General features: G+C 44.1%; 1 protein-coding gene across 1 annotated transcript; it reads right to left on the bottom strand.

Moving 5' to 3' along the window:
* Window positions 1-2,829: 2,829 nt before the first annotated feature.
* Window positions 2,830-23,159, bottom strand: rd3 (retinal degeneration 3, GUCY2D regulator). Its single transcript, XM_060830911.1, has 2 exons — window positions 22,864-23,159; window positions 2,830-3,127 (listed from the first exon to the last, which is right to left on the bottom strand). The coding sequence occupies exons 1-2, from the start codon at window positions 23,157-23,159 to the stop codon at window positions 2,830-2,832; spliced, it is 594 nt and encodes a 197-aa protein (XP_060686894.1).
* Window positions 23,160-23,576: the final 417 nt, after the last annotated feature.

The raw sequence follows: 23,576 nt of genomic DNA, 5'->3' as shown, positions 1-23,576 counted from the left end.
GCTTTTGCTTCACTTGCAATCAGAACGGCTGTCTGTAAATTTATGTCTTTGGACTGCAAAGAATTTGTCAAGGACTTAAGAGTGTTTCCGACAACAATTCTGATCAATATGCATTTTGACTTGAAGTCACAATAGCCACATTTCTCCTCTGGTTTGTGGAGATCATCTAAGTATTCCCCTTGAAACTGAATGCTTCTTTAAATCTTGTGTTTTCAAAATTCTGAGCATGTAGTAAACCTGTATCAAGGAGTATCTCTTCAAAAGTATATCTTGCTTTTTTTTAACTCTTGGCAACCTATAAGACCATAACCTATATTCTTAATTTTGCATAGAAATGCATAACTTGTTCAGCTTCTGATTTAGTTTATAATTTGTATCTCTGAAATTGTTTTCTCTAGCATTACCGGTTTGTTATTCTTTTTGGCCCATAAATGAAATAAGCGTTTCTAGCAATATTAAAACTGATGCTACATCTTTCCAATGTGATTAAATATTTAGCTTGCTATAAATCATAGAATCCCAACAGTGTGGAAGCAGGCTATTCAGTTCATCGTGTCCACACCAATCCCCCAGAAAGACCCAGCCCGACCCTGTCTCCATAACTCTGTGTTTCCCATGACTAATCCATCTAACCTCCACATCTCTGGAAACAATGGGCAATTTAGCATGGCCAATACACCCAACCTGCACATCTTTGGATTGTGGGAGGAAACCAGGGCATCCAGAGGAAACACACAGTTAACAAGATGTATTTTACTGCTTGTTAGCAACATTGAAATGATGGACATTGATAGAGACTTTGAGGAGGACTAGATCTTTGGTCTCATCCCTTCAAGGTTCCCAGCTGTTTTGCCCTTAAATCCATGATGGCATCATAATGGATGTTGCTTCTGACATTTCCTCAATACTAACTCTTTCAGACACATCTAGAATATATTGTCCTCCTCTGGCAACTCACCTCATATAATTTCATTTAAATTTCACTTATTCTCTTCTGCTTTACATCTCACATTTGCAACATCACTTGCCTCACTGGTGCCTGCAATTGTCATAAGGACTGTAGATGATAGGAAAAGCATATACATATTGGGAGCAACTTGTGGGGAATATTGCTATGAATTATTAATGTGAGTTTCAGGGCAATAAACAGATAAAAATAACCTCCAAACAGAGTGCCTCCACACACATTGGGAGTGAGGGGTGTTGCTGTTTGGTTGTGATTACTAAAACACTTTCTCAAACTTCCTCTAAGCACAGAGGCAAATTTTAATGAAGACAAGTATATGGCTAAGTTTGCATATGTTTTGTGATATTTTGTGTTTGAATAAAATAGGGTAGCTAACAAGCCAACAGTAGTATTTCTTGATATGTTATTTGTTTAATTCTTTTGGCAGAGTATCCATGCTCTCAGTGTTCAGTTAGCCAGCTTGGAAAGATAGTGGAGCTGGACTCTGGATTGCACACTATATGTTTCAACAGCTATTTCAAGAAGCAGGGAAAAGGAAATACTGAATTGTGACAACCAGAGCTGGAACTCTCTTTCTTCCTGCATGTTTCTCTCATCACCTCGGAATACAGCCTCTGATGAAATATCAAATTAGGAAAATGACTATTCACTGTAAACTAAAAGCGATCTACAGATTCTGCTAATGATACAGGTTAACCACTAAAAAAAACTGTGGCCTCAAGTTAAGAATCTAACACCTCAGGATTGGAAGGACTGTTGAATAGCAAACCTTTACTCTTCCTGTCTTACCTAGACATTCTCCCTTTTAAATTTATTACCAATGTTTATGTGTGTTGATATTGTGTTAGCTGATTTTTGGTAAAGTTCAGCCCCAAATTTCTACCAAAAGAAGGAGAGAATATTTTAACAGACAACATTTGGGCTACTCTCCTACAACTAATTGTCATTTTGTTGAATGGCTTTGTCAGGACATTGGAACTGATTTCATGGTTAACCTGAGGGGAAGTGATGTATGACACAAGAAATGCCATACAATACAAGGTAAGAAATGCTTAACAACAAGAATTGAAATAAAGCTTATTTAAAAGAGTTTAAATCCCATCTTTTTCCCAGTTTTAGCCTCAAATGCCTCCCTTAATCTGAAGACTTCATAGACTCCCCCATTCTTTGGAAAAGATCACTCTGCTTCAAGAAGTACAATCCTGATGTCATTCCCTTAGTCTTCATTTCCTGAAAATGAATGCAACTGTTATTTGAAACCTTATGTTGAATGAAAGAGGGTTGGGATGCCTTCAGTACAAAAGTCACAGCGTTGCTTATTCTTGTCTATTATTAGCTATTCATATCTGATGACAATGAAAGTGAAATGATTTCTAACTGGCCAAACAAGGTGCACTACGTGAAGCATTAAAAATACAGCTAAGAATGATCAGCATATGATTCTGGATTTTTTCACTACCCATGCTACAGAGAGATTCATCTACGGAAAGGATTAAAGTGAGATCACTTACATTACTGATAGACTTTTAATTAGTCCTCAAAAAACTGATGACATACCAATATCATATTCCAATAAATCATAATTATCCATTGTAAGTACAGTTGGTATTCTGATAATCAGTTGCAGTTTAAAAGCAACTATCTTCCATTTCACAGTTTAGCCAGAAACAAATTCCATCTACATTCCCAAGAATAAGTCACTCAGCTTCGTATCTGTGAGTTCGCAGTAAGCAAGCCATGCACATTCATAGTAGTCACATAGCTGAAAGACAAGTATCAATCTAAGATTCAATGATTAAATATGATAACTAATCATCTCTACAGCAGAATGTCTGTTAGAAAAGTAGAAATAGTGCAAGCCATCAGAAGTCTTTAGCAGTTTTGAACTCTGGCATACTCCATACTCGTCTGGCTGACTCAAAGCCTTGCTCCACATCTTCTGACACTGTTTTGATATTACTGCTGAAAGGATAGATCCTTATTCGTGATTTAAATATTATCGTGGAGAGACTCATTGTCTGTTTCTTGTTCCACTGCCTGGTTAATTTATTAGTATCTTGATCTTCCTTCATTTGCTCAAAAGCATCCTGAAGAACAGCCCGGAATAATTGTAACACTTCGTGAACCTCGGGCTCGTATTCAGCAATTACCTGTCGAAACCTGATATCAAATGGAAATCTTGATTAAAATATATAATGTTGTTCTTTGACTTAAGTTGCCCAAGGTGAACCTACACTTTTTCACCAGAAACCATGCTCCATGGCAGCAAAGATTAGAGAGTCAACACACCTAGATTCACCTGCGGTTCCCCACTGGGCTTAACAAACTTACCCTGATTTGTTAATAGCAAATATATTAAACCAGGCTGCATTACTAAATAGATTATAAATCAGACTTAACACTACTGATCACTGTGATCAGTAAATGATCCTTGTGAAAGTGAGCTTGTCTGGATACTGGGGGCAGATAAGAGCGCTCAGCTGTGAGTCTCTCTGCTCTGGGGATGATGCCTCTTGCAGTCAAATAGCTTGGCAGCATTCCCTATTGAGGTTCCGTTAAGAATAATAACCGTGTGGACAAGGTACCAGGGAGTGATCTGCACTTGAAAAACCATAGCTCAATACAGAATTAAGACCATAAGGATTAAGGAGGACATCATTCAGAAAAAAGAAATTTAAAATAAACTGAATTGCTTAGTAACATAACTTAGTTATGTTAAATATCTTGCAAACTCAAGATCAGAAAATAATGACTTGAAAAATTTTGTGTTTGTTCCCCTACCCAAGTGGAGAAATTGAATTGGGTAAGTGGCCAGAGTGTGTTGGAGAAAGTACTTGCTCAAATCAACAGTCATTGAAATGAAAGGCAGGCAAGTGCTAAGTACTAAACAAGATGAAAAAAGAAATATAGGCAACAAATCTTGTTGTTGGGTATTGTCAGGACAAGAAGAAAACCATCTTCATAGACTTGACACTAAACCAAAGCAACACACAACCAATGTTAAATAGCTGAAACAGTTACAAGTCAATGTTGTCATTAGTCATAAACTAACGGTACACTGCAATGGTGAGATCACATCTTGAGCACTACATCCAGACTCAGTTGACAAGACCAAAAGAGAAAATGCTGGAAAATCTCAGCAGGTCTGGCAGCATCTGTAAGGAGAGAAAAGAGCTGACGTTTCAAGTCTAACTGACCCTTTGTCGACAAGCTGACAAGGTTAATTTCTTAAAGTTCTTAGGACTGCATGCACTTCCTGTCATCATTTTTTTTTAATATGGTGACATTTATTAAGGAGTGAAATAGTATAAGCATTATATTTATTGAGATATTCCACAATGTTGATCAGCTGAGTCAGAGGATCACAATGTCGCCAATATCAGTGAAATATGATGAGAAGTAATGTTTCAATTTCCTATAGGATCAGAGACTCTCAGTGTAAGCCAACTGGGAGTGCAGCTTCACCTCAAAGGAATTGGGGAGAAAACAGGATATCTGGTTTCAGCTCTGTGTACAACTTCTCAAATTGAGCCTATGGAGAGAGAAAGTCCAAAACAGAGGCCAATACCGAAAGTGTTCAGGACCAAGGAGAGACAGTCCTCAAACTAAAAGCTCCTGCAGCCTTCACCTCCCTGCTACCCAGCACTTTTCATAAGTGCATGGGTCCCATGTAGTCACTCAGTGATTCTTTGGCTTACATAGAACAGAGAACAGTACGGCACATTACAAGCCATTCAGCACTCAATGTTGTGCCAACCTTTTATCCTACTCTAAGATTAAACTAACCTACACACCTTACATTTTACATCATCCATGTGCCTCTCCGAGAGTCACTTAAATGTCCCTAATATATCTGATTTTACGACCACTGCTGGCAGTGTATTCCACCAACCCATCACTCTCTGTGTAAAGAACCTACCTCTGACATCTCCCCTAAACCTTCCTCCAATCACCTTAAAATTATGCCCCCTCGTAATAACCATTTCCACCCTGGGAAAATGTGTCTGGCTATCCACTTTATCTATGCCTCTTATCATCTTGTACACCTCTGTCAAGTCACCTCTCATCCTTCTTCACTCCAATGAGAAAAGCCCTAGGTCTCTCAACATTTCTTCATATGACATGCCCTCCAGTCCAGGCAGCATGCTGGTAAATCTCCTCTGCATCCTCTCTAAACCCTCCACATCCTTCCTATAATGAGGTGAACAGAACTGAACACAAAATTCCAAGTATGGTCTAACCAGAGGTCTATAGAACTGCAGCATTACCTCTCAGCTCTTAAACTCAATCTGCTTGCTAATGAAAGCCAACATACCATGCATCTCCTTAACAACCCTATCAACTTGGGTGGCAACTTTGAGGGATCTATGAACACCAAGACCCCTTGGATCCTCACTGTCTAGAATCCTGCCTTTAACCCTGTAATCTGCATTTAAATTCGACCTTCCAAAATGAATCACTTCACACTTTTCCAAGTTGAACTACATCTTCTCAGCTCAGCTCCACATCCTGTCAAATGTCCTGTTGCAACCTATAATAGCCCTCTACACTATCCATAGTTCCACCAACCTTCATGTCATTGCAAACTTACTAACCCACTCTTCCACCTCCTCATCCAAGTCATTTACAAAAATCACAAAGAGTGGAGATCCCAGAACAGATTCTGTGGAATACCATTGGTCACCAAGCTCCAGGCTGAATATTTTCCATCAACTACCACCCCTGTATTCTATGGGCCACTCAATTCTATATCCAGACAGCCAAATTTCCCTGTATCCCATGCCCCCTTACTTTCTGACTGACCCTCCCATGGGGAAACTTATCAAACGCCTTGCTAAAATCCATGTACACCACATCCATTGCTCTACCTTCATCAGTGTGTTTTGTCACATCCTCAAAAGAATTCAACAAGGCTTGCAAGGCATGATCTGCTCCTCACAAAGCCATGCTGACTATCTCTAATCAAGCTATGCTTTTCCAAATAATCATAAATTCATCTCTCAAAATTCTCTCCAATAATTTGACCACCACCGATGTAAGACTTTCTGGTCTGTAATTCCTAAGGTTGCCTTTATCCCCTTTCTTGAACAAGGGAATAGCATTTGCCACCATCCAATCATCTGGTACTACTCCAGTGGACAGTGAGGATGCAAAGATCATCACCAAAGGCACAGTAATCTCTTTCCTCACTTCCCATAATAGCCTTGGGTATATTCCGTCTGGCCCAGGGGACTTATCTATCCTCATGTTTTTCAACTTTCCAGCACATCCTCCTTCTTAACATCAACCGGTTTGAGCATATCAAAAGACAAGTCCTTCTTACTAGTGAATACCAAAGCAAGGTATTCATTAAGGACCTCTCCTACCTCCAACTCCAGTCACGTTTCCTCCACAATCCTTGATCAGCCCTACCCTCACTCAGGCTTGCAAGACCCCAGAAATACTTCAGCGGCCTTCTCAGAATCGGAGGTCTGATAGATCTCTCTTCCAGAAAAGGCATCCCAGACCCTCTCCCAAATGACTCTACATCCTTCTCTGGTCAAGATGCATGCACCTTGCAGCAGGCATCTTCTACTTCCAATAAAATAACATGATCCCACCTTGACCCTTGCCACTCCAATGTGATCTAAAGTGGAGATTACAAGCATTTACCTCCTCCTCACACAGAGATCCACATTGCTCATGGCTTGGAAAGGGTGGACACTAGGAAATTTTTTCCGTTAGGCGAGGAGACTAGGACCCGTGGACACAGCCTTAAAATTAGAGGGGGTCAATTCAGAACAGAAATGCGGAGACATTTCTTCAGCCAGAGAGTGGTGGGCCTGTGGAATTCATTGCCTCAGAGTGCAGTGGAGGCCGGGACGCTAAATGTCTCCAAGGCAGAGATTGATAGATTTTTGATGTCTCAAGGAATTAAGGGCTACGGGGAGAATGCGGGTAAGTGGAGTTGAAATGCCCATCAGCCATGATTGAATGGCGGAGTGGACTCGATGGGCCGAATGGCCTTACTTCCACTCCTATGTCTTATGATCTTATGCTCTGTCTTCCAGGCCACAAACTGTGCGATATTGCTGATATCACTTGAATGTGTCTTGGATCATTGCTGATATCACTTGGATGCCAGCACTGCAGTAATCTCAACAACCACAGACATTGGTGTCCAAGTCCTAATTTGAGACTTGCATTGTGGCTGCAGTACCTAGCAAATCTTAGTAACAGTCTCCTTTATGAATTACAGGCGTCTAAGGCTATAGATTACTCATGACTTCAGGATAATTAGTTTTTAATGACAAACAAAATCTCCCTGTCAGAACTCTGAAATGAGTTTCCACAATGATAAAAAGACCAAGAAATACCCAGTAAGTTTGCTCAATTGTCAAACAAACTAATCTGTTTGTAGTGGATGAATCCTTGAAATAGCTGAACAGTTCCTTTTGCCCATTAATATTTGAGTTGTTCGGTGGGGCAGCCCAATATCATAAACAATTCACCAGATTAATTCCAGAGATGAAAGGTTTGACTTATGAGGAAAGATTGAGAAGTCTAGGCCTATAATCTCTGAGTTCAGAAAGATGAGAGGAGATCTAATTGAGGGATATAAAATGATAAAGGGAATTGAATAAGTAGGTGTAGGAAAGTCATGCAGGATAAAGGGTGGAGGTGATGTAGTCCAGGTAGTTATAGGAGTCTGTGGGTTTGGAGTAAATGTGAATCCATAAACGGTCACCAAAGATGGAAATCAAGAGGTCAAGGAAGTGGAGGGAGGCGCCTGAGATGGACCAAGTGAATTTAAAGGCAGGTTGGAAATTGTTGGCAAAGTCAATGAACTGCTCCAGTTCATCCTGGGTGCAGGATACAGCACCGATGCAGTCATCGATATAACAACAGAAGAGTTGGGGAACAGTATCTGTGTACATACTGAAAAGTAGGCATAGAGCAGATGTTTGCCCCCACAAGGGAAATCTAGAACAAGAGGTCATAGTTTTAGACCATGGAGTGGTAGATTTAAATCTGAGATGAGTAGGAATATCTTCTCTCAAAGAGTTGTGAACCTGTAGAATTCACTCGCAGTGGACTCCAGGATGCTGAATAAATTTGAGGAGATAGACATAATATGTTTAAGAGTTATGAAGAACAGACAGCTAAGTGGAGATGAGGCGACATAGAGTCATCCATGATTGTATTAAATGGTGGAGCAGGCCTAAGCGGTTGAATTGCCGACACCCACTTCTTGATCATATATTTTAATAAAAAGGTTCAGAGTATAGCAACTTTCATTAAACACTTTAACTCAGCAGGTAACACCTTCTGTCATGTACCCTGGATGTCCAGCACACTTAAGACATACAAAGTCAGACCCATATGTCATACTGGGTACACCCACTTGCTTTTGAATCTAAGGGGCATAGAGAGGCATTCATCAAGATTCCACATGGTTAACAAGGTTAGATCATATGGAATACAGGGAGAACTAGCTATTTGCATACAAAATTGACTCAAAGATAAGAGACAGAGGGGGTGGCAGACAGTTGATTTTCGGACTGAAGGCCGATGACCAGTGGTGTGCCGCAAAGATGGGTGCTGAGTCCACTGCTTTTTGTCATTTATGTAAATGATTTAGGAGTTACGGTCAGTAAGTCTGTAGATGACACTAAAATTGGTGGTGCAGTGGACAGTAAAGGTTACCTCAGATTACAATCAGACAGGCCAATGACTGAGGAGTGGCAGATGGAGTTTAATCTAGTTAAGTGTGAGGTGCTGCATTTTGGTGAGGCAAATCAGGGCAGAACTTATACGCTAAATGGTAAGTTATTGGGGAGTGTTGCCTAACAAAGAGACTGGAGAGCTGATTAAGGAGTTACATGATCTTGGCTTGCCGCAGAGACCAGGCCTCCAGTCCTCGGCCTCACCCGGTGCTGGTGGCTGGGTGTTGAGTCATCGGTGTGCGAGGAGGCAGAAGCAGGAGTTCATGCCAAGCTAAAAATAAACCGCAGCCGGCCAAGCTTTACCATCCATTCTGCTCTCCAACATCTGTTCCCTGGACAATAAACTGGAATTCATTAGAAGCTGCTGCATCGTTGTTTTTATGGAAATGTGACTCAACGACAGAGTTCCAGACATCACCATCCAGCTAGACAGGCTCGGCTTGTTTCATGCCAACAGAAATGTAGCTCTGTGCAGAAATGCTTGGGGTAGGGCGGTCTGTATGTCTACACGAACATGAAACGGTGCAAAGATTCCATGCTAGTCTCCAGTTACTGCTCATCATTGGTAGAGTTCGTGACTGTTAGGTGCAGACTATTTTATTTGCTGTAGGAATTCAAAGCTATCCTCATAATCGGGGTGTACATTCCTCCCAATGCTAATGCTAAGGAGGTACTCTGTGACATATATGGGCTGTTAGTGGACTGCAGGACACAGACCTTGATGGGCTGTTTATTATTACTGGAGAGTTCAACCATGCAAATCTCAAGACTGTGCTCCCTAAATTCCGCCAGCATGTGGACATGGCGACAATGGGGGGGAACACGCTCAATCTGGTTTATATAAGCATCTCCAACACATACAGGGCAGAGCCCCAGCTCCACCTCAGATCCTCAGATCACATCTCTGTTATGCTAATCCCAGCATAGAGACCACTCGTTAGATGTGTCAACCGGTTCTGAGCACACTGACTGGCGTGTGTTCAGGGAGGCGGCAACCAATGGCTATTCCATCAACGTAGAAGAGTACACCGTGTCAGTGATTTGTTACATTAGCAAGTGTATTGATGATGTCACTGTGTCCAAGACCATCACTTCTTGCCCCAACCAGAAGCTGCGGATGGTTGCAACGTTGCGTGCGTGTGTGTGTGTGTGCGTGTGAGTTGCTGAGGATCCGGGATTCCACCTTCAGAGCAGATGACAAGGCGGCCCTAACAACAGCGAGGGCCAACCTGACCTGGGTCATCAGAGGCAAAGCGTGCACACGCACAGAGAAAACACAGCACTTTCAGGTCAACGGCGATACATGGAGCATGTGGAAGGGCATCCAGCCATCAGCAACCACAGAACAGCACTACCTCCTTGTGCTAGTGATGCCTCCTGACTGAATGAGTTGAACAACTTTTATGCAAACATTTGAGGCACGACATGACATGGCAGTGAGGACGTCCACACCCCCTCCCAATGACCAGGTGCAGTGTTTTACCACAGCCGACATGAGGAGAACTCTATGCCGAGTCAATCCACGTAAGGCTGCTGGAACAGATAACATCCCTGGCAGAGTGCTCAGAGGATATTCTGACATACTGGTGGATGTTCTCATGGGCAACTTCAACATCTCCCTGAGCTGCACCATAGTTCCAACATGTTTCAAGGCCACTACCATTCTACCCATGCCAAAGAAGTCTTCAGCGTTCTGTCTCAACAACTACCACCTCGTTGCACTAAATCCATCATAATAAAATGTTTCGAGAGACTCCTGATGAAGCGTATTAAGACCCTGCTGCTACCTTCACTGGACACCGTGCAGTTTGTGTATTGTCCCAACCACTCAATTGATTATGCCAATTCCACCACCCTCCATCTGGCCATTACCCATCTGGAGAAGAAGGACGCCTACGGCAGACTACTGTTCATAGACTTCAGTTCTGCATTTAACACCATCATTCCTCAGCACCTGGTTGGAAAGCTTAGTCTGCTGTGCCTGGATACAACTAGGCAAAAGTGAGGACTGCAGATGCTGGAGATTAGAGTCGAGAGTATGGTGTGGAAAAGCACAGCAGGTCAGGCAGCATCTGAGGAGCAGGAGAATCGATGTTTCGTGCAAAAACTCTTCATCAGGCATGAGGCTGGAAGCCTCGGGGGTGAGGGATAAATAGGAAGGCAGTAGGACTGAGGGAAGGTAGCAGAGAGTGTGACAGGTAGATGGAGATGGGGATAATGATGATAGGTTGGAGGGGAGGGTAGAGCAGATAGGTGGAAAGGAAGATGGACAAGTAGGACAGGTCATGAGAGCGGTGCTGAGCTGGAAAGCTGGAACTGGGATAAGATGAGAGGAGGAGAAATTAGGAAACTGATGCAATCCACATTGATGCCAAGGAGATGGAGGGTTTCAATGTAGAAGATGAGTTGTTCTTCATCCAAGCATCAGGTGGTTAGGCAGTGGTGATGCAAGAGGCCCAGGACTTGCATGTACTCAGTGGAGTGGGAAGGAGAGAGGAAGTGTTCAGCCCTGGGGCAGTGGGGTTGGTAGGTGCGGGTGTCCCAGAGATGTTCTATGAAGCACTCTGCGAGTAGGCATCTTGTCTTCCCAATGTAGAGGAAACTGCATTGGGAGCAACAGATACAGTAAATGGCATGCGTGGAGGTGCAGGTGAAACTTTGGCGGATGTGGAAGGCTCCTTTGGGACCTTAGACAGAGATGAGGGAGGAGGTGCAGGCGCAGGTTTTGCAATTCCTGCAGTGGCAGGGGAACGTACCGGGAGGGGAGGGTGCGTTGTTGGGAGGGGCGTGGACCTGACAATGTTGTCGCGGAGGGAACGGCCTTTACAGAAAGTAGATAGGGGTGGGGAGGGAGATATATCTCTGGTGGTGGGGTCGGTTTATAGGTGGCAGAAATATCAAAGGATGATGCGATGTATACGGAGGTTGGTGGGGTGGAAGTTGAGGACCAGGAGGGGTTCTGTCCTTGTTGTGGTTGGAAGGCTGGGGTTTGAGAGTGGAGGTGGGGGAGGTGGATGGGATGTGCTGGTGGGCATCATCAACCACGTGGAAGGGGAAATTGTGGTCTTTAAAGAAGGAGGCCATCTGGTGTGTTCTGTGGTGGAACTGGTCCTTCTGGGAGGCGGACGCGGAGGAATTGGGAATAAGGGATAGTGTTTTTGCAGGAGGCAGGGTGGAAGGAGGTGTAATCCAGGTAGCTGTGGGAGTCGGTGGGTTTATGGAAAATGCCAGTGTTGAGTCAGTCATTGTTAATGGAGATGGAGAGGTCCAGGAAGGGGAGGGAGTTGTCAGATATAGTCTAGATGAATTTAAGGTTGGGGTGGAATGTGTTGGTGAACTTAATGAACTGTTCAAACTCCTCACGGGAGCATGAGGTGGCACTGATGCTGTCATCAATGTAGCGGAGGAAAAGGTGTGGAGTGGTGCCGGTATAACTACGGAAGATGGGCTGTTCAATGAATCCAACAAAGAGACAGGCACAGCTGGGCCCACACACTGCCCATTGCTACCCCTTTCATTTGGAGGAAGTGGGAGGATTTGAGTCAGCCAAATGAATGAGAGTGTCAGTGGAAGGGTACTGTTGGAGACATCGGGAGAGGAAGAAACAGAGGGCCTTGAGGCCATGGTCATGGTAGATGGAGGTATCGAGGGACTGAATGTCCATGAGTCTTGGGGAGCGGGGAAATGGAAGTCTTGGAGGAGGTGGAGGGCGTGGGTGGTGTCCCAAACGTATGTGGGGTGTTCCTGGACTGTGGGGATAGGGCAGTGTCAAGGTAGGTGGAGATGATTCGGTGGGGCAGAAGTAGCCTGAGACGATCGGTTGCCCGGGTTGATCAGGCTTGTGGATCTTGGGTAGGAGGTAGAACCAGGAGGTGCGAGGATCCCAAACTATGAGGTCAGAAGCTATGGGTGGGAGATCTCCTGAGGTGATGAGGTTGTGTACGGTCTGGGAGATGATGGTTTCATGATGGGAGGTTAGGTTGTGGTCAAGGAGGCTGTAGGAGGAGGTGTCTTTGAGTTGGCGCCTGGCTTCAATGGTGCAGAGGTCGGTGTGCCAAACTACCACTGCACCCCCTTTGTCTGCTGGTTTGATGGTGAGGTTGGGGTTGGAGCAGAGGGAGTGAGGAGGGTGGTGGAATGTGAAGGCGAGAGGTTGGAGTGGGTGAGGGGGGTGGACATGTTGAGGCGGTCAATGTCCTGATGGCAGTTGGAAATAATGAGGTCGAAGGCGGGTAACAGGCCGGCACAGGGTGTCCAGTTGGATGGGGTGTGTTGGACACGAGTGTAGGGGTCCTCACAAGGTGGGCAGGACTCTTGATGGAATAAGTAAGCTTGGAGGCGGAGGCAGCAGAAGAAGTGTTCGATGTCACAATGCATATTGAATTTGTTGATCTGGGAGCGGAGGGGATTGAAGGTAAGGCCTTTGCTGAGGACTGATCGTTCATCCTCAGTGAGGAGGAGGTTTGGGGAGAAAGTTCAGCAGGGCTGGGAGCTAGGATCTGGTATAAGGCTGGAGCTGGGAGTGGGGGTGGTGGGTGGAGACCGAGGGGTGGTAGAGGAGGGATTGGGGAGATTACGTCATTTACAGAAGTGACGCTTACCCCGGGCATCGGTTTGGGGGGGGCCGAGAGATAGTCATTATGGGACCCGCAGGGGGGCGCGTTGGTGGTGTGTGGGCATGTGAGTGTCATCAGTGGGGTGGAAGTGGAGGAACATGTAGTGTAGGTGATGATGTATGGGGTGGAAGTGGTAAAACGCACAGCATAGGTGATGTCTTTGGGAGCGGGAATGGCTGCAGCAGTGGCAGAGGGAGCAGACATGTTGTTCTGATTGGGTCTTGCGTTGGTCTCGGCGGCAGTGCATCTCGTAGAGGTCACGGCGGCGGTTGTCTGGTCAGCAGTCATGGAAGCGGCATGATCAACCATGGCTGCAGCCCTAAATACAGCCCTTTGTAACTGGGAGACTGGGAGACCTCAGTCAGTCTGGATTGGGAACAGTATTTCCAAAACCATCGCACTGAGCACAGGGGGCCCCCCAAGGCTGTGTGCTCAGTCCACTGCTGTTCACCTTGCTGACACACGTCTGTGTAGCGATGTACAGGTAGAATCACATCATCAAGTTTGCTGATAATACAACTGTAGTGGGTCTTCATCAGCAGAAACAATAAACCAGCATACAGAGAGGAGGCGCAGCAGCTAATGGACTGGTGCAGAGCCAATAACCGGTCTTTGAACGTAGACAAGAAGAAAGAGATGGTTGTTGACTTCAGGAGGACACAGAGTGACTACTCTCCGCTGGACATCGATGGCTTCCCTGTGGAGATCGTGAAAAGCACCAAATTTCTTGGCATACATTTGGCAGAGAATCTCACTTGATGCCTCAACACCAGCTCCATAGCCAAGAAAGCCCAGTGGCGTCTCTACTTTCAGTGCAGAGTGAGAAAAGTCCACCTCTCAACCCCCATCCTCACCACATTCTACAAAGGGTTCATCAAGACTACCCTGAGCTGCTGCATTACTGCCTGGATCCCTACAATGGACAGTGAGGATAACTGAGAAGATCATCGGGGTCTCTCTTCCTTCCATTACAGACATTAACATCACACACTGTGGCATGGTATTCATCCAAAATACTAAGAGCATTGTGGAAGACCCCATGCACCCCTCACTCAAACTCTTCTCCCTCCTGCCATCTGGCAGAAGATACCGGAGCATTCAATCTCTCATAACCAGACTGCAACAGTTGCTCCCCCCAAGCCATCAAGCTCCTTAACACTGTATGGTTGGACTCTTTTTCACCTGAAATTCTTTGCACAAATTCAAATGACTGCTAGAACAATGTCTATTAATTATCATTCTTTTATTACACTGTAATTTGTGTTTTGCACTTCTTATGCACTTTATGCTGCCCTGTGTATGATCGTGTAGTATGTGCTGTCCATGTAGCACCTTGATCCTGGAGGAACACTGTCTCGTTTTTTATGGTAACAGTTGTATATGGTAGAAATGAAAAATAAAATCTACTCTATTCTACTCTGGAGTGCGAGTTTATTATTCCTTGAAAGTGGAGAGGCAGATTGACAAGTTAGTGAAGGCGGTATTTGGTACGCTTGCCTTTATTGGTCAATGCATTGAGTATAAGAGTTAGGAAGTCATATTGCAGCTGTACAGGACATTGGTTGGGCCACTGTTTGAATACTGCATTCAATTCTGATCTCCCTGCTATAAGAAAGATATTATGAAACTTGAAAGGGTTCAGAGAAGATTTACAAGGTTGTTGCCAGGGTTGGAGGATTTGAGCAATAGGGAGAGGCTGATTAGGCTGGGGCTATTTTCCCTGAAACTTTCAAATCATTACTACACTTTGTTAGTGCAATTCAATCAGTTTAGTAATATAGAGCCTTTGGAGTATGCAATTCACGCTAATCACAGCAAATCTGAGCCTTTACATTTGCTACTTTGCATTTAATTCTAATGTTGGTCATTCAAAAGATTTAATTCTTCAGTTTGGTGCTACTATTGAAGTTAGGGATTGTGTTTGGAAGCAGTATAGAAAACTGTGCTGCATTATTTTATTATAATGCTGTATACTATATTTCTGAGAATGCTGCCTGATCAGAAGAGGTGATCAGCACACTAGTCGATGAGGGATTTAGAACATACTTCATTTTCAGTAAGATTGTAGGTTGTTATTGCAATATAGAAAGAAATCCTGCAGGTTTTAGCATAATAGGTCATATGGATACAGCAGCAGGCAAAAATTAAAGCAATGGTACAGTGTTCCATCCCCTTTATCTAAAATATAAGCCTATGTTCTCAAGGGATCAAAGGGTATGGGGTGAAAACAGGAAGAAGGTACTCAGTTGGATGAGCAGCCATGATCATAATGAAGGGTAGACTGAGCTCAATGGGCTGAATGATCTATTCCTGATCCTATTTTCTATGTTTCTCTTTCCACAATTTTGTTCTGCAGGATTCATTCTGTAAAGATGTCATTATTTTTATACTAATGCAAAACAGACGAAACAGCAGTTGTTTCAATTATGGATAAACCACTTGGATAGATCAAAATTAGTTAGACGTGTATGCTGCAAATCTCATCTTTTGATGAAATTTCAGGATAAAAGTTAAAGTTTGGGAAGAGCAAACAATGGAAACAAATGTTGTTGCTGGATAAGCATCAAAGAATAGCAGAATATCAATCAGAATATAAGGCCTCTGTCATTGTATGTGTAATGATTAAGATTAATACACTCCAAAGGAAGTTCATCTTGGTATAAATTAAACACTGAATGCTTTCTTTCTTTGAATTGCATAAAAAGGAGATACAAACCCAGTATGTTCTTTGACTGCCTCCATTTTGGATAAGTATTGTTGCTAATTTTGGAGCAAGTTGTATATATGTGGAGTACTACTTGAAATTTGTATAATCTTAATTTATTATTGTTATTTATTATTATACATGTAATTGTCAAACACATTACTACACCTATCTTTTCAAGCCTATCATCAAAAATAAAGGAATTATTCTTCTACCTCTACCACTTCTTAGTCTACATTGTCCCCCAATTACCTCTCTATCAAACTGATACCACTGCTTTTGATCTCAAACTGGGAAACCTATGAGCACAATAAACAAACTATGGTATTAAAAGTGCTTTAAGAAACGAATCACCAGTTTCAGGCTTAATGCTGTGAAACCACTAAAGAAGTAATATTAAAACTGAAAGATATGAAGAGAGGATTAGCCCTAGCAATCAGCTGGGCACTAAGATCAAATTGACAGCTGTTTACAGTGTTGTAGCTCAAAGGTGAAAATATATTGTGAAAAAGATGGATGGATAGTCAGATGTAGAAGGTCTAAGCACAGAGGTGAAACTGCAGAAGTGAGTCTCTGACCCTGTAATGCGAAGGATGAAAGGTAGGATTTATGAGGAGGTATAAATTGTCATGTGGTCCTTTGAGATGTGTACTTAATATATAATGAATATTCCGGAGAATACAGTGTTAGAGCTCACATGACCAAATTCAGTATTTGCATTGGATCAAAGTTTAGCAGATCTTGAGGACCTAATTGGCAAACATTTTGTGGTTAAATGATGATTATAAAAACCTGGAATTAAAATGAATTAGTGTTTTATCTCAACTCATAATAGTGGAGAGAATAGGACAATAAGAAGGAAACAGCAGTGATCCAGATGAGATAGAAAGGGATATACGCCTATCTGACACATCACTGAAATTATCATCTCACAAAGATGTGTCACAATTTTAAATCTGGGGAGGTTTGGTCTAACCAAGTAGCAAATAGACTTGATAAGTCACCTACATTTCTAAAAACCATACTCTATTAGTATTCAGACTACATTTCAATTCTGTTAGCTGACCTCCCACTAGAATGGGTGAAGGGGTCAATAGCAAACAATATAAAATTAAGCAGCCTGAAACACCCACTGATTCACAGTAACTGGTGAGATTGGATTCCAAATCTCAATTAGGTCCTCACAAAGATATTATATTCCAGGAGGGAATGGGGAAGAGAGACAACAGACACCTGAGATTTCTTTGTGGCCAGGTACTCTCCAGAAAGGAGAGAAACAAAAAGCTCGGAACAAAACCTTCCAAATATCTAAAAAAAGTTAACTATAGCGAGTCTAGAATCAGACAAAAAGTCCAATGAGGGAAATCTCGACGTTGGGAGTGTCTCGTCCTATCTTTTATGCGTTTCACAACTGGTGTGGTGAGTTTCTCACTGGGCAGTGAGAAGTTGTCAGTTAATGGGGATTATTGCTGGGCAAACACTTTGTTAACCAAACTCATTGTTAAGAAAACCCAACATAGAAATCATACCAGGTACCTAACAGATTCAGTTCACTACTTGCTCTGAACAACCATCATGTTGGATGCTGGTCAACAACATTTCAGTGCACAGTCCATAGGCTACTACTCACATGCATCCCATTCCCATCGACATCAGATGTGTGCCAGCTCCTAAAAGCCCATCTCTAATCCACTTATGAGATGTTTCAGCACTTCAAGCACTACAGAGGCATAGTTACGCCAGAGAACAGAGGTAGCTGGGTAACAGTTAGAGGTGGGAAGGGGAAGAAGCAGGCAGTGCAGGGATCCCCTGTGGTCGTTCCCCTAAACAATAAGTATACAGCTTTGGAAACTGTTGGGGGAGACAGCCTTGCAGGTGTAAGCTGCAGTGATGGGGTCTGTGGCGTGAGGTCTGGCTTTGAGACTCAGAAGGGAAAGGGGGAGAGGAGGAGAGCGCTAGTTATAGGAGACTCTCTAGTTAGAGGAACGGACAGGCGGTTCTGTGGACATGGGCGAGACTCTCGGATGGTTTGTTGCCTCTCGGGTGCCAGAGTCTGAGACATCTCGGACCGTGTCTTCGGAATCCTTAAGGGGGAGGGTGTGCAGCCAGAAGTCATGGTACACATTAGCACCAACGACATAGGTAGGAAGAGGGGTGGGGAGGTCATTCAAGAGCTCAGGGAGTTAGGCTGGAAGCTAAAAGCTAGGACAGACAGAGTCGTCATCTCTGGGTTGTTGCCGGTGCCACGTGACAGTGAGGCAAGGAATAGGGAGAGAGTGCAGTTGAACATGTGGCTGCAAGGATGGTGTAGGAGGGAGGGCTTCAGGTATTTGGACAATTGGACTGCATTCTGGGGAAGGTGGGACCTGTACAAACAGGACGGGTTGCACCTGAACCAGAAGGGCACCAATATCCTGGGGGGTAGGTTTGCTAGCACTCTTCGGGGGGGTTTAAACTAATTTGGCAGGGGGATGGGATCCGGACTTGTAGTCCAGCAAGTAAGCTAGCTGTTTGTCAGGATGTCCAAGAATGTAGGGAGGCTGTGGAGAAGGTAGCACTGACAGGGTATACTTGCGGACACAGAGATGGGCTCAAGTGCGTATACTTCAACGCAAGGAGTATCAGAAATAAGGTGGGTGAACCTAAGGCATGGATCGGTACTTGGGACTACGATGTTGTGGCCATCACGGAAACGTGTATAGATGAGGGACAGGAATGGTTGTTGGAGGTTCCTGGTTACAGATGTTTCAGTAAGATTAGGGAGGGTGGTAAAAAAGGAGGGGGGTGGCATTGCTAATTAGAAATGGTATAACGGCTGCAGAAAGGAAGTTTGAGGGGGATCTGCCTTTGGAGGTAGTATGGGCTGAAGTCAGAAATAGGAAAGGTGCAGTCACCTTGTTGGGTGTTTACTATAGGCCCCCCAATAGCAGCAGAGATGTGGAGAAACAGATTGGGAAACAGATTTTGGAAAGGTGCAGAAGCCACAGGGTCGTAGTCATGGGCGACTTCAACTTCCCAAATATTGATTGGAAGCTCTTTAGATCAAGTAGATTGGATGGGGCGGTGTTTGTGCAGTGTGTCCAGGAAGCTTTTCTAACTCAGTATGTAGATTGTCCAACCAGAGGGGAGGCCATATTGGATTTGGTACTTGGTAATGAACCGGGACAAGTGATGGGCTTGTTAGTGGGTGAACATTTTGGTGATGGTGACCACAATTCTGTGACTTTCACCTTGGTTATGGAGAGAGATAGGTGCGCACAACAGGGTAGATTTTACAATTGGGGGAAGGGAAATTACGATGCTGTAAGACAGGATTTGAGGAGCATAAGTTGGGAACATAGGCTGTCAGGGAAGGATGTGGTGGAAATGTGGAACTTTTTCAAGGAACAGATACGACGTGTCCTTGATATGTATGTACCTATCAGGCAGGAAAGAAATGGACGTGTGAGGGAGCCTTGGTTGACGAGGGATGTTGAAGGTCTCGTAAAGAAGAAGAAGGAGGCTTACATAAGGTTGAGGAAACAGGGTTCAGACAGAGCAGTGGAGGGATACAGGATAGCCAGAAGGGACCTGAAGAAAGGGATTAGGAGAGCTAAGAGAGGGCATGAAAAATCCTTGGCGGATAGGATCAAGGATAACCCCAAGGCATTTTATGCGTATGTGAGAAACATGAGAATGACGAGAACGAGGGTAGGTCCGATCAAGGACAGTAGTGGGAGATTGTGTATTGAGTTGGAAGAGATAGGAGAGGTCTTGAATGAGTACTTTTCTTCAGTATTTACGAACGAGAGGGACCGTATTGTTGAAGAGGCGAGTGTGAAACGGACTGGTAAGCTAGAAGAGATACTTGTTAGGAAGGAAGATGTGTTGGACATTTTGAACAACTTGAGGATAGACAACTCCCCCGGGCCTGACGGGATATATCCTAGGATTATGTGGGAAGCAAGAGAGGAAATTGCAGTACCGTTGGCAATAATCTTTTCGTCTTCACTGTCAACGGGGGTGGTACCAGGGGACTGGAGAGTAGCGAATGTTGTGCCCCTGTTCAAAAAAGGGAATAGGGACAACCCCAGGAATTACAGGCCAGTTAGTCTTACTTCTGTGGTAGGCAAAGTAATGGAAAGGGTACTGAGGGATAGGATTTATGAGTATCTGGAAAGACACTGCTTGATTAGGGACAGCCAGCACGGATTTGTGAAGGGTAGGTCTTGCCTTACAAGTCTTATTGAATTCTTTGAGGAGGTGACCAAGCATATGGATGAGGGTAGAGCAATGGATATAGTGTACATGGATTTTAGTAAGGCATTTGATAAGGTTCCCCATGGTAGGCTTATGCGGAAAGTCAGGAGGCATGGGATAGAGGGAAATTTGGCCAATTGGATAGAAAACTGGTAACCGGTCGAAGTCAGAGAGTGGTGGTCGATGGTAAATATTCAGCCTGGAGCCCAGTTACGAGTGGAGTTCCGCAGGGATCAGTTCTGGGTCCTCTGCTGTTTGTAATTTTTATTAATGACTTGGATGAGGGAGTCGAAGGGTGGGTCAGTAAATTTGCAGATGATACGAAGATTGGTGGAGTTGTGGACAGTGAGGAGGGCTGTTGTCGGCTGCAAAGGGACTTAGATATGATGCATAGCTGGGCTGAGGAGTGGCAGATGGAGTTCAACCCTGCCAAGTGTGAGGTTGTCCATTTTGGAAAAACAAATAAGAATGCGGAATACAGGGTTAACGGTAGGGTTCTTAGTCAGGTGGAGGAACAGAGGGATCTTGGGGTCTATGTACATAGATCTTTGAAAGTTGCCACTCAGGTGGATAGAGCTTGTAAGAAGGCCTATGGTGTATTAGCGTTCATTAGCAGAGGGATTGAATTCAAGAGTCGTGAAGTGATGTTGCAGCTGTACAGGACTTTGGTTAGGCCACATTTGGAGTACTGTGTGCAGTTCTGGTCGCCTCACTTTAGGAAAGATGTGGAAGCTTTGGAGAGGGTGCAGAGAAGATTTACCAGGATGTTGCCTGGAATGGAGAATAGGTCATATGAGGATAGGTTGAGAGTTCTCGGCCTTTTCTCGTTGGAACGGCAAAGGATGAGGGTTGACTTGATAGAGGTTTATAAGATGATCAGAGGAATAGATAGAGTAGACAGTCAGAAACTTTTTCCCCGGGTACAACAGAGTGTTACAAGGGGACATAAATTTAAGGTGAAGGGTGGAAGATATAGGGGAGATGTCAGGGGTGGGTTCTTTACCCAGAGAGTGGTGGGGACATGGAATGCGCTGCCCGTGGGAGTGGTAGAGTCAGAATCATTGGCGACCTTTAAGCGGCAATTGGATAGGTACATGGATGGGTGCTTAATCTAGGATAGATGTTCGGCACAACATCGTGGGCCGAAGGGCCTGTTCTGTGCTGTATTGTTCTATGTTCTATGTTCTATGTTCAAGGCTGTACTGACAATTGTACTGCCACTGCAAGGACACTGTGCACTCCGGGGAACATACCTAGCACATGGACTGGACCAGTCTGCACCTTCAGCCTCTCCACTCACTGTCATGGCACTCACCCGATCTAGATGTTCACAGCATCCCTGCCTTGAATTGCCTTGCCTAGCCTTTGCCCCCTCAGGCAGAGACACCAGACTCATTTGACTTTCTGTTTTGAGTTACCATTGTCACTGACATAAAGAAAGGAAGATTGTCTTGGCTGTCAGGCAGGCAAGACAGGAGGATAGTCTTTGTTCAGGGTGCCCTTGCATATCAGGTCAAGGGCAGACTTTGATAAATGTCTCAGGGCTTGGAAACACTGTTAGCAGCTTGGGGGGTTAGTCACAGTCAGGATGGTCTCCACAAAAGGGACGAGGAGCTGAAGGTTGCGCAGCTCACCACCTGTCTTGACTTTCTCTGTCCTTTTGGGTTGTTTTCCTCCTGGAATGATAGAGAGGCAGGTATTAAAGGAGATGAAAGTGTGTGGTATATACTTTGAATGCAGGTGGTCAGGTCTCCCAGACAAGAAAATAGGTGGCACAAAGGACATACAAGGTTAGTGCAAGTAACAGAAGAGTGAGAGCAGGAAAGCATTAGCCTTGATGAGAGGTGGAACAGTAGCCAAGACAGAGTGAGGATGAGGTATCAGAGAGAAGATTACACTGGTAGACTAGACAAGGGTCAGAAAACCTTCCTACAAAGTTGTGGATTCCTCCAGATAATTGAGAGTTCTCGAACCAGGATGGTACACTCAGACAAGGTTGGCATGACCTGTTGTCTTGGACCCCATGGGGGCTAATGAAGAGGTCCTGCCTCTGCACAACCCCATCCATCAAGACCTCCAGGTTCCTGGCCACAAAGCAAGGTGCTGGCTTTCCCCTGTTTGTCATGTCTGAGGCAAATGTCAGGAACTGTGCCGCTCTGAACTGGTAGGGCTTGACTGGGTGCCCAGTGAATTTTTAACAGATGGAGTGGGCACAAAGGATATTGATGAATTCCAGAATATCCACAGAGGGGTGAGTTGCTCTGGGACCAGAGTGTGGTAAAATGGGGCTGGAATTGAATGGGAAGGACATCATTGGGGTGGGGTAGGTGGTTAATGAAGCGTGTTTTTAAGAAATAGTGAGCAATCTTGGTTGGCCTCCATTCAGAAAACTCAATAACATTCAGAATTAGCCAACAAAAAAATAAGGTTTAGCCCCTTGTGTTTCTTAACCCCTATATCCTCACAGATTCTGGCTGTCTCTTAACCAGCAGGTAAGCTATAACAGTTCATTCAGTCTGTTTCTGATGTATTTAACCTTTTAAGATCCTCTGATTAGCTTAGATTTTGCACAAATCTGTTGGTAGAGAGGTCCACGCAATTTGTATAAACATCAGATTGCAGAGGCATTACCTGAGTACCAGAGGCCCACAGTAAGAAGGGTGGATTTTGGAACAAGCTTCTTCAAGTTCTAGCCTCTCTCTTGGAGACACTTCATAGCTCTGTTTGGGATGACTGATTAGCCAGCTATAATCAACACCTGTTTTTATCCTCCTGTACTCATTCTCTCGCTCTCTCTGCATCTTCTCAGCTTGTTTTAGCTGCCAGCTGAGTTCCATCATGAGGGTTTCAATGATCACATCAGCAGGGTTCCTCTGAGAGTAACTTTGATTAGGCTTGCTCCATTTAAACCAGGACATTATCGGCATTGTTCACTGATATAATGTTCTGAAAGTACAAAGAGAGGATTCAGTGATCTGAACAGTTAACTCTTAAAGATATGTTGCAAATCTTTACTGTTTGCCATGATTGATTGCAAATCAAGCCCATTATTCCCATAGTCATTACAAATGTGAAAGATTTAATCAAACTCTCCAAACACTCCAGTTTATATAACTGGCAAACTCAGGTTAAAAGAAAGTACTTCGAGGAGAAAGTGAGGTCTGCAGATGCTGGAGATCAGAGCTGAAAATGTATTGCTGGAAAAGCGCAGCAGGTCAGGCAGCATCCAAGGAACAGGAGATTCCTGAAGAAGGGCTTATGCCCGAAATGTCGAATCTCCTGTTCCTTGGATGCTGCCTGACCTGTTGCGCTTTTCCAGCAACACATTTTCAGTAAAAGAAAGT

The sequence above is a fragment of the Hemiscyllium ocellatum genome, chromosome 10, assembly GCF_020745735.1.
Source record: "Hemiscyllium ocellatum isolate sHemOce1 chromosome 10, sHemOce1.pat.X.cur, whole genome shotgun sequence".
NCBI lineage: Eukaryota > Metazoa > Chordata > Chondrichthyes > Orectolobiformes > Hemiscylliidae > Hemiscyllium > Hemiscyllium ocellatum.
This window is presented reverse-complemented; position numbering and strand designations above follow the sequence as displayed.

Excerpts from the sequence above, each read along its gene's own strand:
- rd3 (XM_060830911.1), bottom strand. The coding sequence starts at position 23,159 with ATGCCGATAATGTCCTGGTTTAAATGGAGCAAGCCTAATCAAAGTTAC. Across the intron at positions 3,128-22,863 it reads TGTGGGCCTCTGGTACTCAG|GTTTCGACAGGTAATTGCTG; the intron begins GTAATGCCTCTG and ends ATTTGATATCAG.